The sequence below is a fragment of the Euprymna scolopes genome, chromosome 33 (genome assembly GCF_053919585.1).
Source record: "Euprymna scolopes isolate OS-2025 chromosome 33, ASM5391958v1, whole genome shotgun sequence".
NCBI classification, from domain to species: Eukaryota; Metazoa; Mollusca; class Cephalopoda; order Sepiida; family Sepiolidae; genus Euprymna; species Euprymna scolopes.
In genome coordinates, this window is record NC_136514.1 from 58004671 (window position 1) to 58019907 (window position 15237).

At 37.2% G+C, this 15237-nt stretch overlaps 1 protein-coding gene across 1 annotated transcript in view; it reads left to right on the forward strand.

The window, feature by feature from the left end:
- The first annotated feature begins 10826 nt into the window (after positions 1 to 10826).
- The window catches only part of LOC145258240 (mediator of RNA polymerase II transcription subunit 10-like), a 39202-nt gene continuing 34791 nt past the window's right edge, over positions 10827 to 15237 (forward strand). Inside the window, exon 1 of the mRNA XM_080116203.1 lies at positions 10827 to 10995. Within this exon, the coding sequence (XP_079972329.1) occupies positions 10865 to 10995 (131 nt within the window). The 5' untranslated portion in view covers positions 10827 to 10864. The remainder of the gene's footprint in view (positions 10996 to 15237) is intronic.

Sequence of the window (15237 nt, forward strand, 5' to 3'; positions counted from 1 at the left end):
GCGATATGGAGGTGCGCCACTCGACCATACAGCTGCAAGGTAGATACAGAGGCAAAAAATAATGGCAATAGCAAAAGAATAATGACAGACATATTCATTCAAAGAGGACAGATACCGTATTTTATTTGCCACGTAATGAATGAAAGTGATAAATTTGAAAGTTCCGGAAATCGTGATCAGGCCAAGTGGGACAGGCTCAGCCTGTGAACTGGAGCAGCTAGACGTCAGTAGGCACTAGTACAGATAGCTGGACATCAGTGGGTGCTGAAACGGGTCACTTTTTAAAAGAATACAGATTGAAATATTGGCACCAAATGCTGAGTACTGTAGAATTAAAAGACTCATTCTATGATTTAAAACAACTTGGAGACGTCTTCGTTAACATGTAAACAAAGCGTCCATGAGTGTGGATGAACACTAAAGGTTAAAAAGTCCATCCATCCATCCAGCGCGGCCGTAGCCAAGATTGAACTCACTACACGAGTTTGTAGTGTAATTCAAATTTTGTGGTAGCTGAGTACTTGATGCTTCGCCAGGGCTATTAAGGGTATCTTTTATCGTGACGCCACATGAAAGTCCACATGGTGTTAAATAAATGTCTCATTAAGAAGGGAGAAAAAAAATTTCATGTATGAAGTATAGGATGAATGTCCTGTTTATGCAATGCCTCTGTTCAGTTTCAAGAGACAATGGATACCCCCTCTAAGGGTAGCACGTGTAATTGTGAGGCAAGGGTTGCGCAATCTTCAACCAAACCTCTCCTGAATTGGCACTACTTGAGTCCAGTGACAGGAGAATGCTAGACGACTGGAAACAATACCAAGATAAGTGGCGAACACATACAGCACCTCGACTTTCCAAATAGTCACCCATTTTAGTATTGAACAGTTCAACGTTGCTTAACTTCAGTGTCCTATTTGTAAAGAAAGGAAAATAGTCCCTATATGAAAAATGTTTGCAATGTACCAGTCAGACCGTGTGTGAATAGTTATGTAGATAGGTGTATGTGTGTGCTAAGTTTTGCGTGGAAGACCCCATATTAAATTCTTGTGGCTTCTTGTTGAACCCCACTTGCTTCCCAAGAGAAAAGTTTGTGGGTTAAAATGGATCAGCTCACTGGTGGTCTCCTAGCAACAAAAGAGGAAAAGTTTAGTTGGCACTACCTTTTATTAAGTTCAGTAATGCAAGCAGCTCACCTGAAAGAAGGTCTTTGATTGGGCAAGCCAAAAAGGAAGTTAAATGCTTGTACCAATCAGCACCGAGATTAGAAATCAAGTACAGATTTAAAATCAGTAAGTTGTCTCTGCTGATGCTGCTGTTGTGGTACTGCTGCTACTATTACTGCTGTGACTGCTTGTAGCATTGTTGCTACAGAGCCACCTAATTGATACTTAAGCTAAATCCAAAAAGTATTCCATATGACCTGCTAAAAAATTCTTCACTGCATGCAATTTACCTCAGCAATAGCAACAGATTAAGACCTGTCTAGTTTATTGCTAATCTTATATTCCTGCTTAATGAGTTGTTCCTGCTACCAGGACATTTTTTATTTTGAAAGTTCCCAAAAGACTGTTTCTTACTAGATATGCTCATTTCTCTAAAGTTGCTTTCTGTTGTCAATAAAACAGAATTTATTTTTTGTATGAATTGACTTTGTCGTTATACCTTTTTCAAAATACCTTGCACTTACTCTATCCTAGACACTTTCACCAAAATATCACATTCGTTCTATGACTAATTACTTTACAAAATGATAGTGAGCTAGCAATGTTAGTATTCCGAACGTTTGATGCTTAATTAATCTATAATAATTTTTCATTCTATTTTTTTTTTTCAAACAAAATCGTTTGAGGGGAGGGCTTGTACTCGTTCACTGGTAATCTTGCAGTATAGTTAACAGTCAAGAAATTAAAAATAAACAACTTCACAACTAATAACTTAAATTAAACATATTAAAATTGAATTTTCTACCGACCTATATATTTTTAACATTCTACAACTGTTTTTGATTAAAAAAAAAATTATATTTGCATTTGTTGATTTATCAAAGCATGAAAAAAAAATGGCATTAAGATGTTTGGATATGGTTGTTTTGCAGTGGAATTATTCAATTACTAACTCTAAGCTTCGAGGGGCGGGGCTCAGACTTCAGATTGGTGATCATTATTTTTAATGATTTTTTTAAGGAATGAATTATCATCAGTAAAGAGGGTGAAACAGCCATTTTGTTTCTCGTGCTTCAAAAAGAAGAACTTTGAGTAAAGTTTAAAGTTTGCGATCAGAGAAGAATGTGTAGAAGGAAGATGGATCAAGCGGTCTCTGAATTCATGATGAAGTTGAGAGGGCAGGTCGAAACACTTTTCTTTAGCAGGCAAAAAAATAAAAAAATGAAATAAAAATATGTCAGCAAATAGGTACGACTCTGGAACAATTACAAACATTATAAATAACAATTCAAGGTGCAAGTCAGAGTTCTTGATTATGCTATCATAATCTCACTGTCACCCTAGCAAACAACTAAAAACAATAACAACACATAACACATATCTATTCGCCAACTGGATGTTGACACCTCGACTCCCCTAGACAAAATACATAAAATTCGCCTCTCACGCATGCGCCTTTACGTACCCTTCTGGCCAACGTATAAAAAACGAAAAATTTCGTCAGCCACTGACCCCCTGACCCGATCAAACCCATTCTTTGGCGGAAGTAGATGAAGACACTCAACGTAATAGAGGCTATCGACTTTTTAACCAATCAAAATGCGCAAAAAAGCATATTTTCTGAGTTGAATCTGGAGCCGATTTCCAGGTCAAAATCGCTATAAAAGAGCAATTTCTTCATCTTGTCAGTGGGCATCTTGGAATCAGCAGGCACAGCAGCTCCCTGCTCGTTCGTATTACCATTTTAATAGACAACTCTACAGGCAGTAGTCAACCCAACAGCAATGATACATGTACTGATATCCTCAGCGTATCTGCTATACCCGCTACTCGTTGTCCGCAATAACAACACTACAACTGTTCATTAAGGACACCTCTTATCAACTGCCCATTTTCAGGACATCTCAGATTTTAGACAGCCTCACATGTGCAGGCCACGGTCTTTCTAAAAGAAAACTTTACGGCTTCTGACAGACTCCCAGCCAGTGCCTCAATTACTGACTAGCCAGACGTAATCTGCTTGTGAACCCCGGGCCTACAAAGGCCTACCTGTGTTCGTTACAACTCTACTTTCAACCGAGTCGTTGTTTGTTTCGTTCACCACACTCTGTTCTTCTACCTCTTCTTTCTTCATCATGGCAGCTGGCGAATAATGTTGCAAGAGTCCTGGCGCCCGAGGAGTCTCCAAACCACGAAACATGTAGGCCCACAATCGATGAGGGTAAGGAAGTGGTTGCCACCGTAGTGTGTGATGTCCATGCCCACTCTCTGCCACTTACCACTCACTCCCAACTCCCCTTTCTTCCATCGTGCTGGAGCTGGGTTGATGGATTGGCAGGCCTCGCAACTTTTCACCACTCTCCGGATATCTTTTTTTTCTACTCCTGGATCAATCATCTTGACAAAGTACAGTGTCCGCTTGATGCCAGGATGTCCACACTGTCGATGAATGTCCATGATGCGCGCTGCATCCACATTACACACAACTGCTACACATGTGTTTTGCAGATTATCAGAATCTCTCCGAGCACCAGCCAGAAGCCATTGTTGAGGGACTCTTGTCAGAGCATCTGCTCTGTTGAGCGCAGACCTGATCAACACCACGTCCACGGTCAGGTCGTACTCTGTGATGGTGTCGACCAAGGTGGCAAGCCATCTTCGAATTAACATCTCACTCGATGTTTGTGTCGGCAGCCGTGCTCTTCCACTTAATGCATCGGTTATTCATCGATGAGTGCATGCCGAGTCAGTTATGATATGTAGAACCTTGGCTTGCCATTAAAGCGCCAAGTTAACGCCCTTCAATGTGGCATCAAGTTCAGCCAGGTTTATGTGCCTCGAATCATTCTCTGGCTCAAGCCAACAAGCATCTTCAATAATGGAATCATTAACTGCAAGGGTAACTCCAAGGGCCAGTGAACTAGCATCCACCCAAACCGTGAACTCATTCCCGCTGACACACCACTTTCCCTGAACAGGGTCATCACTGGTCACCCTGGACACAGTCTCTGTCAGCATGCTCCTTAGGGTGACATCATGTACTGCATCGTCCCATCCCGACGACACGGCTGTTGCACGTCTTTTTATGGCCGCCACAGCCACCTTGAGCCAACCGCACACAGGGAAATGGTCTACCATCTTTCCACAAAGCAAAAACACTGTTCATCGAGTGATGTTTGATGGGATCTTGGGGACGTGACTTCCTCTTCTCCAGCAAAGTCCCTCCTTGCTATTGCGCACGTGCAGGCCGAGAACTTTTGCTCCATCGCACAGACGCTCTGGTTCCTTACATGTCAGTCCAAAGCTCTCAAAGTGCATTCTAACCGATTGCGCTGACATGAGGCTCTCATTGACGAATATATCATCGATGTATGAGGATGTTGCCTGTTGTACTGCCTCATCTTGCTGCCGGATAGCATGCATGATTGCTGTCATAATGCCTGGTGCCACATTTAGACCGAACACTAGCCCAGTTAGACAATATCAGGTTCCTCCAATTTCCACAGTCTGAAATGGCCACAATTTCCTCTCAATGCGTATTTGCAAATAGGCCCTGCGTAGGTCCAGAGTTTCCATGTTCGATCCCTGCTATCGCCACTCCCTTAATTTGAGTGCACACACATCAGCCCTTGCCGTATATAGGTCAACATGCTCATTGAGCTCACAGTAGTCTAGGACGGGGCGGACCTTTTGTTTGGTCTCTTGTATGACGCCCATCAAGGGAATCAGCCCTCGCGGGGGGCCAAGCTCATCCTCTGGGTATGGAAGAAGCCAGCCATTGTCGATCCACATCTGCAGTTCTTCTTCATACTGTTCCCTTAGCCACATGGGTGGGGGATATTCCGATAACCGATTCCGCAAGGATATTGGTGGCTGATCGTTTGACCACTTCCAAGATGCCGTCCATGCATTGGTGTTTCTATCATACTCAAAGTCAGGCTCATCGAGAGTTATGCACAAGCGTGTTCCTCACATCGGGAGAACTGTACCTTGCCGGTTCTGTCCACAGTAATTCCACCCAGTTGTGTAATCAAGTCCATACACAGGTGTAGGTTGTACCCGAGAAGCTCTCCCTCCACAACCAGGGCTCACACGGCTACTGCAGGCCCGTCGTTGATGCTTGCGCGGATAATGCTCACCCCACAAGAGGCTAGTGAACCTCCGCCTACAGTTAGTACCGGAATTCTCTCTGCCTTCCAAGTGGCACAGCATATCTTGCTCACGAGAGTCTGGGTGCACCCAGTGTCCACAAGTGCAAGGCGCTCGCTTCCATTAATGTGTATGCTTACAGTGGGTAGCGCCCTGCTCAATGACGATCTGGGGAGAAGACTGGCGCTGTAGTTTCTTCCCCTTGCCCATTTCCCGGACAGGTGCGGGCCAGGTGTCCACGTTTTTTGCACTTGTAGCACTGCGGCCCGTCAAGTTTCCGAGTTAGTTGACGTGACGAAAGACAATCACGGGCCAAATGGTTGGATCCTCCACACTTATAGCAGGTTGTAGTTGCGCCCAGGTCCTGCAATCCAACCTGTGATGGTTGTACAGCTGCCACTTGGTCTATGGTGTTAGGGCTTTTCTTTAGTATTGCTCGTGCCCACGCCAATACTTCCGATATGTCCATCTCGTCCACTTGGGATGAGGCACGGAGCAGATCTTCCACACTCTTAGGTAATCCTGCAACAAAGGCGCACACCAAGCCTTTGTCTGACATCCCTCCAAAAAGGACCGATAGCTTTTTTAGTTTAGCCAGATACACATCCACCGTTTCTCCGGAATGTAATTTTTGGGCCATGAATTCCTTTCATGCAGTAACTGGATCTAACGCAAATGCTGTAAAAAGGGCACGCTTGATGCAGGCGAAATCTGTTTTCTTCTCATCAGCCAACTGCTGGTATACTGCATATGCTCACCCAGTGAGGCGCATTGGGACCACGCATTCCATACGCTTCACCCCACTGAGCTGACATATTAATTCTGCTTTTTCCACCCATTCCTGCACTGAGTGATCAGTGCTACTGCCATCAAACAGAGGAATTAGCTTGGGGTCAAATCCTGACGTCATGCCGAAAGAGCTTGTGTTCGTTACAACTCTACTTTCAACTGAGTTGTTGTTTGTTTCGTTCACCACACTCTTTTCTTCTACCTCTTCTTTTACACACGTCCGTTCGCTTTAGTGACTAAAAATCGTCTGTCCTCCCACTTTCCTTTCCTCGTTATTTATGGAACCAGGGTACAAGATTCTCCGAGATTCCCAGTGATTCCCCGAGACTTTTTTCCACATAAAAGCCTGCGGGCGCCATCTTGATTCTCAATTTGTGCTGTGCAGGCACAAACGCACAGCCGCTTTAATGGTAAGCCACTTCTTTCTCCACACTACTACTACTAGCTCTGCCAAAAGACCCGACTCCCGTTTATGCAGAAGATAATTTTTCTATTTATTTTTCATTTTGAGAAAATAAATTCTATATAAATTTAATATCCGCCTTGGTCATCTTTGTTTTGGTTGTGTTTAATTCACTTTTTATATTTCTTCAGTTTGCAGAGTTAACATACTTATTAGACCTGCAACAATGCTCTATCTCCCCATGTGGAGAAAATTAAAAGGATTGTAGTCCATTAATGATATGGTGAGATGTGTATCTGTTATGAGGCAAAGATCTTTAGAACGTCCTTTGAGTGGGGGGAAAAATATTACTTGATTGTGAATGCATGACTTTTTTTTTGTTTTTAAGTGACTGAAGAAATTCTTTGAGACTGAGGAAGGTATCAACTAGCATAATTTAACAACAAAAACTTTACAAAAGTGAAATACTGTGAACAAAAATTTTGTGAGCATAGAATGTCCATTCATTGTTGCTGGCGTTAGCTTCCTTAATGAGAAACAGAATATTTCATTTGTTTGCAGTTTTATCCAACACTTTAACCCGTGCCGATTGGGGTACTCGCAGTTGAGTACGAATTCAGGTAAAAATGGCAAAAGTGAATAAATAGATAAAAATGGCAAGTTGCCAATGGAAAAGAAGGACGTTCCCAGCTAAGTTCTCATTCCTCTAGTATAAAATAGTACTACCCCCTCCCCCAAAGTTAAATAATATGTTAAATAGACATTTATACATGTAGGGGTAGGGCTAAGCTTTTTTTTGTTTAAATTGGGGCTAATAATGCTTTTAGTTAGTTTGACTGATTCTTTTAGCAAGGCAGTGTGAAAAGTCTTTAGAGAAGTAGAGATAAGGAATATAAAGCTTTATTGCTTTTATATCCACTCTCTTTCTTTCACTATTCATTTGACTGTTCATCATAATTTATAATCCTCAAAAAGCCATTATCACAGCACCAGTGGAAATCCAGGCATATAAAATCAACAGTAGGTTCTTTTATATGATAGGGGCTCCTCTGAAATGAATGTTCTGTTTAAAGCATAATTGAATGACACTTGACTTTTTTGTTTTAAACTTAAATTCAAGCCATTATGTAAAAATAATTTTATAAAATCAACATTAGGTTCTCTACTTTGCAATGTAGAATGCAATGTATTGTGAGCTAAGTCACTGCAAAGAGGCATGTGAAGCTTCCTCCCAATGCACGGTGATAGGTCTCCAACTAGAACAGGCAATTAATCGATTTGATTGAAAAATGGATGATTTCACCGATTTTGATGACAATAAAAATATAGGAGTGTGAAACATTCCTAATCATTATTCAATCCCGGGTAACGTGGGGTCTCTCTGCTAGTAATAGCTAATTTTCTTTCACAACAAAAAAGTTATAATTGTGAATTGAGGAAAAACATAAACAAACAAAAACAAAACAAAAAACAATAATTCCATAAAATTGGCAAACCAGAACAGTACTCTATTCAAAGTTAGCAGCGAATGATGTTTAGTCAGATCCTTTTCCTGATATTAAACTTTATCAGTAATATAACTTCCAGCGAGAGTTTCAATTTGCTAAGTTTATTTATTTATTAAACTGTTAGGTGAAAGTACAGAATATTTAACAAAGAACCTTCCTTTTCATGTTAAGGGTAGCTTTCTAAATAACAATGCTATTATTTCAGCATGATCACTCACTTTTATAGGGCGGATTTCTACCAGTAATTTGTTTTATTATTTATTTTTAAGTCATTATTGAGACTCGAAACATATGACCCTATCGTGGCAGTCAGTTTTTTTCTTATTCTCACGTAATGCTGGACACTACTTGTTTTTCGAACCGAATAAACATTTTAAAATCTATCGTAAAGCAAACCCAACATTCCTATTACAAAAATAGTTTCAATTAATTATTTGTAAATGTAAATTTGTAAATCAATTTTGCCAATTTTCTGTATAATAATATGTTTTTAACAAATAAAAATCGTTTTGGTGCAAAAACATGAAAAGCAGTAGCCTCCAACGGTTAAATCCTTGAATTAAGTTTCCATTTTCAAGACTCAAAAAATAAATTGAATCTAGGTAAATATTTACTAAATATGGCAGCGGTAAAATTTTATTTAGACTTTTTATCAGATTATTATACATAAATATTTATGATAAAATAATTATTAAATAAAACGTTATATTTTTTTGGTAAAATCCCTTCAAAGAGTATTGAGGTTATATGGGAAAATAAACCTGTGTATGCATGACAAATGTTTCTTTTCTGTTTCTTATGTTATATATTAGTACATTAGGGGTCATTTCAAGTTAAAAGTTTATTTACTGTACCTATCTGAACTAGAGAAAATTATGATTAAAATGTGTACGAATATGAGATATGGCGGAGGCGGACGTCCAATAGACCGACAGATGATCAAAAAGTCAGATCGAGCGTACCGGAAAAAGAAATGAGACCAAATTGACACCTTGGAAATTCTAAAAGAAACAATTGAAACAATTTTATTTTATACTTATGTATGCAACAACAACAAGAACACAAGAAAACATGAAAAATAATTTAAATCAAATTAATTTTTTTTATCAAATGTATTTTTTAAAATTAATTTTTTCAAATGTTTTTTTTAATTAATTAATTTTTTTTTTCAATTTTTTTTATTTTTATATAGAATAAATGCAGGCGAGCAAAGGAGTTCGGCAAATTCATTTGTTCCACCACTCATAAAGGTTTTTGTTTATTTTTGTTTGACGCTAGTCGCTGCTACGCTACAAGTGCTGATCTGGACTTGCAGCAATTTTCCTGTTAATAATTACTTATAACTATAATCTATGGCAAAAAAAAAAAAAAAAAAAAATCCATCCCCAAAAAACCCGGCCAAACAAAAAATATCCATCCAAAAAGAAAAAGAAAAATACGCTCCCACCCCCAAATATCCATCTAAAAAACACGACAAAAAGAAAAAATATCTATCCAAACAAAAAAAAAGAAACACGGTCCCAAATAAATTATCCTCCCCCCCTAAAAAAAAACAGCAAAAAAAAAAAATATATATATATCCATCATAAAAAATATAACAAAATAATCCGAAAAGCGCAAAGTTCAAGTCAAAATAAAAAAAACAAAAAAAACACAAGGCCACACACGCCAAACTTCTTTCCTTTTTCGGAATAATGAATGTCAGCCAAAATGAAAAAAAAAAATGTTTCAATTATTAATTTTAAAAGTATTAACCATTAAATTTTTTTTCATTTTAAATTCTGAGTTGTCAATTTGGTCTCATTTCGTTTTCCTGTACGCTCGATCTGATTTTTGGATCATGTGTCGGTCTATTGAACGTCCGCCGTATCTTATATTCTTCATTAGCTATTTACACGAGGCATACACATTTTAACCATAATTTTCTCTCGTTCAGATAGATACAGTAAATAAACTTTAAACTCGAAATGACCCCTAATGTACTAATGTATAACATAAGAAACAGAAAAGAAACATTTATAATGCATACACAGCTTTATTTTCTCACATAATCTCAATACGCTTTGAAGGGATTTTACCATTTTTTTCTGTACTTCTACAGAACTTGAACTTAACTAAACCGACTATTTCCAAACTAAAGGGAGGTTGCCCTATTTTATACTAGGGGAATGGGAGCTGCCTGCACTTCTCAAACGGTTCTACTTTTCCGTTGTCAAAGTGCCATTTTTACCTATTTATTCACTTTTGCCATTTTTACCGATGCCATTTTTACCGAGCACCGTTGAGTACGCATGGTGATAATTTCGAACCGGTTATTCAGTCCGCGAAAAATTGTTGGGCCTGAGGAACGGCTGTCTGAATTTCGTAGTCCTTTTCCGTCCCTTGGAGTTAGATTTCAGTGGCATTATAGGCGGCGACGATCGTGTCTTTGACCTGATGCCCGCCGTGTTTATCTAAAAACGAATAACAAATTTTAACTCGAAATAAGTCCTCATTTAATAATGTTTATTAATAATGATATAAATAAATATTATTTAACAAAAACAACATAAAATCATTTTTAATGCTTTTGCTTTTTCGCGTTCTTTGATCGCAACCTTTAAACGAATTCTTATTTTTATAAAGTTAAGCACTGAGTATACAGGTCAGCAGAAAAATAAATTTGAATCCGTGTATTAAAAGTTATTTGCTTGTTATTTATTTTTCAATAATTTGCCTGAACTATAGCGCAAGATTACTCATTTGCCAAATACATTAATTTCAGATTTTTTTCCTTAGATTTTTTTTCGGTGGGGACAAAAGTTAGGTGGGATAATTTTTTCTATTTACACCGTATTTGATATTTCAACATGGCGGACAAAACAGAAAGGTTCGAGTCGTTAGAGCACCAACTAGAAACGTTTATTGAAACAACACGGCAAATTAGTATCATAGTTTCGGATTTCCAACAGCAAGGGCAAAATCTATTGAATCAAAAACTGTAAGTGTTATGAAAATCAATCTCTTGTATTATTGCAGTTTATTTTTTCATTCTAGCGAAAATCTCAATATGGCCGGCCTCTCTCTCTCGTCAGACGTTATAGTTTGATGAATAAGGTTTTCAGAATCATCTATTTCGCTTAGTATTCCCCAAAACATTACATAAAAACGATTACTATCCTTATGCTATTTTTTGTCCAAAGATAAAATTCTTATTCACTTTTTAATGTTTATCAAATATAGTTTTTCTGCCAAATGTTTTCACTACTTGCAGCCATTTTTACCCGACAAATTGAATAAAATGGGGCGATCCTCGTGTGTCTGTTTCTCTCGCCTCTACGTAACTTTTATATTATTTTGATGATTTACTATTTAATTGGCCGTTCATCAAATCACGTCTGTGCTTGTTTACAATATCACGTCAGCTGATATTTGGCCTTGATTATGAATGTCCTGGAAAAGTCACTTCTGATTCAGTTTTAAAATATGCAAGCGAACTTGATTTTTTCTGTTATTTTTTGGTAAATTTTTACGGCGTGCCCCAGCATATTATAAACACTTCAACCTCCCCATGTTAAGAACGGTTTTCGGAATAACTCGAATCCAACCTCGAAAGAAGTTTTTAACATAGGGAGGTTGGGGGGGGGGTCGAAAGCCATTCTTAACATGGGTGGTTGGGGGTGTTTACACTACGCTGGGGCAGGTCGTAAAAAATACCTTCTTCTCCCCCACCCTCGAATAAAAAAACTATTTTAAAACTGGTAAAAATTATTAAGAGGTGATTTTTCCAGGACATTCATCGTCAAGACGAAATATCAGCTGACGTTATACATGATCACAGACAGAACTTGATGAACGCCATTAATTATGGTCATTTTTCAGAATAATAAAAAAAAAAGTTACTATGCACTTCTGGGTAAATGTCACTATCGGAATATCCAGGCCAAATCACCGCTAAAAAATCATTCTCGTCCATCCAAAACACTGAACCGGAACTCGAAAACGAAATGAAACGAAATTGATTTATTTTTGATGAACTATTTTTTGTTTTAAATTTTAGTTCAGGTACGCGTTTACCAGAAATTATGCATTTCTCCTCTTATAATTTTAAGAACAAATTACTGTTTTGTTATCTTTCTTACTAAAATGAAATAAAATTGTTAATTCTTTTATTTTTTTCCATGCGTACTTGAATAAAATTTGCTGAAAATGAAACGCAATAAATGAAATAAAAAGAACACTACACTAAAACAGTAAATAAAATAACAGAACACATAAAATTTAAATTGATGTGAAATATTTATATATTTTACTAAAATATTAACAAGGTCTTGATGGCCTTCAAGACATCCAAACACAGACATCAGGACAACAGAATGGACACCAAAGGGAAGATTAAGAACGAGGTGGAGGGACGACCTCACGTTGAAGCAGATAGCTTGGGACAGAGATGGATGGCTAAAGTCCGGGGAGGGGTTCCTTATTGAGTGATAAAACCGTTGTTGATTGATTAACAGGGTAAAAGAGGTACACATGGAAAAAATAAAAGAATTAACAATTTTATTTCATTTTAGTAAGAAGGATAACAAAACATTTTAGTAAGAAAAATGACGAAATAGTAATTCGTTCTTACTAAAATAATAACAGGGGAAATGCATCTTTTCTGGTTGATAAGAATAAAAATAAATTTCATTTCGGTATCCAGTTCTGGTTTGGTGTTTAAGTTTGATGGGCTCAAACGATTTTTTTAATGGTGATTTGGCCAGAGTCTTCCAATAGTGACATTTACCCACTTTTGTTACCGTACCGATATAATGATGTTATTATTTTGAAAGCCATTCTTACCATGGGAAGGGGAGGGTGTTCTATAACTATTCTGTGCTTCCACCTAACAATTTAATAAAAGAGAAAAGATATTATTAAACTTGGTTTTAACCTGAAAAAAAAAACTATTTAAAAATAGCACGGTAACAAAAGTGCATAAGCACAAAAAAATGATACTTATGTACTTATGTTATTGTGCTTGAAACAATACCGTTATTAGTTAAAAAGCCATTCCTAACATGGGGAGGGGAGGGTGTTTTGTAACTATTCTGTAATTTCACCTAACAATTTGATAACAAAGATATCATTGTAAAACTTCAATTTAACTTGAAATTAAGTAAGTACTGTTATTTATGCAGTTTATTTCAAATCACATATTAAAAAAAAAATCGACCTGTCGATAACAAAGCACTGAATGAATGTAAGGTTGTAGTGTAGTAATCGTTAGTTGGTAGAATTCGATTATTTAAGGAGACAATTCAAAGTAGAAAGTGAAGAGTTCATACACAGAACATAACTCGAATATTTTAGATTACTTGTTCATGGCCTACAATATTTGTTGTCCATAGCAATAGCCTTTTTTTTTTTCTTTTTTTTTTTTTTTTTTTACTTAAAACACAATAGCAGTTGTTCTACTCGATGAATGTTTGTAATTTTTAGATATATTACTATTTTCGACATGACAAGTAAGTACTGTTGTTTTTACTTAAAATCACATTTAAAAAAATCGATCTGTCGATTTAATCTTTTTTTTTTTTTTAATATGTCCTTTTAAGCAAAAACAGTATTACTTATGTAATTGTCATCTCGAAAATAGTAATATATCCAAACATTATGAAATTTGACCAAGTAGAACATCTGCTATGAGTTAAAGAAGAAAAAAATGTATAGTAAAAATCCATGGCTGCCATTAATGTTGCAGACTCCAAAAAAAAGGAAGACAATTCAGTTTTCCCTGTGTTTGACCACATTTTGATCCTCAACCCCCAAAATCAACAGAGATTAGACCATTCCTGTAATAATCTGGTTCCTGTTGATTGTGGTCTAATGCTGTTCCTGTGCAGTTCTAGGAGGTCCACTCTTCTAAGTTTTGTCTTCTCTCTTTGAGAAAGGGGGTTAGTTTATTGCTAATCTCCTTAGCCGCCTTTACCAGTGAATACCAACGGGGCTACCCGGGTACTTTTTGCAGGCCAGAGTGCCCCTCCTGGGGGGCACTGACTTCTCAATCCCATTTTCCAACTCTGGTCTCTAAGTTCTTGCAGTGGGAGAGAACTATAAACTTAATGTATGAAGAAAACAGCAAAATATACAATTTTCCGTAAAAATTACTTTTACGTATAAAAAATTATCTACTTGATCAAATTTTGTAATTTTTGGAGATCTTACTATTTTCGAAATGACAATTATGAGTGTATTGTTTTTTGTTTGGCAAAGTGGTTTTTCTATAGGTGGACAAATCTACTCCAACCTCTCCTATGCTGATGATATCACTCTTGTTAATAAATACACATAAACTCCAAGTTTTTAATGTACTATCAGCAAAGAATGCAAAAGAGATGGGATTAGAAATAAACCTAGAGAAAACAGAATATATGTCTACAGCTAATCACAGTTTAACCTAAACATGACTATACACAATAAACCCATCAAACTGGTCACCCAATTCATTTATTTAGAGCATACACTGACTTTCTCCAGTGATCACAAGACTACATTGAAACATAGAATTGCCCTGGATTGGGCAGCTTTCCAAAAACATAGCCCCATTCTAAAATCAAAATGGCGCCATAACTGTTAAAGTAAAAGTTTATTTATGTCCTTCCAGTAATTTTATATGGCCTTGATGGGATGATACTGGACTCACATACTTGGTCTACATGGACTAAACAACTAGTCAATCACATTGAGGTGTTTCAAAATCACGTAATGTGTTTCATTATGGGATATTGTCTGATAAAAAAAAAAAAGTATCCACCCTCCGTCAAACTACTTTCTTACGCCCTCTATTTGATAAAATCAAAAGTAAAACTCTTAAACATTTTGGCCATGTCAAATGACCAGCCACTGGCCTTTCAAAGTTATACTTTGAGGGTATGTTAAAGAAGATAAAAGAGGCAGAGGGAAGGCCAAGGAGAAGGTGGAGAAAAAATGTTTTGGATTGGTCATCTCTCAACAGTAGGGTGTCTATCAACCAACTTTAGTCATAAGAAATGGAGAAAATAAGTCACGTGGGTTCACAGTCCACACCAAAAAATCTCTAATTTGTGTTAAAAAAAAAACAAACTGTATTTTTGTGCTATTATATTTTCTTAAATTTATTTTAAAAAACAAAAAAACATGCATTTATTATTAAGAGATTTTCGATTCGGTCCTGAAATTGCATTTGTCTGCTCTTGCTCTCAAATGTTTCAACCTTTGC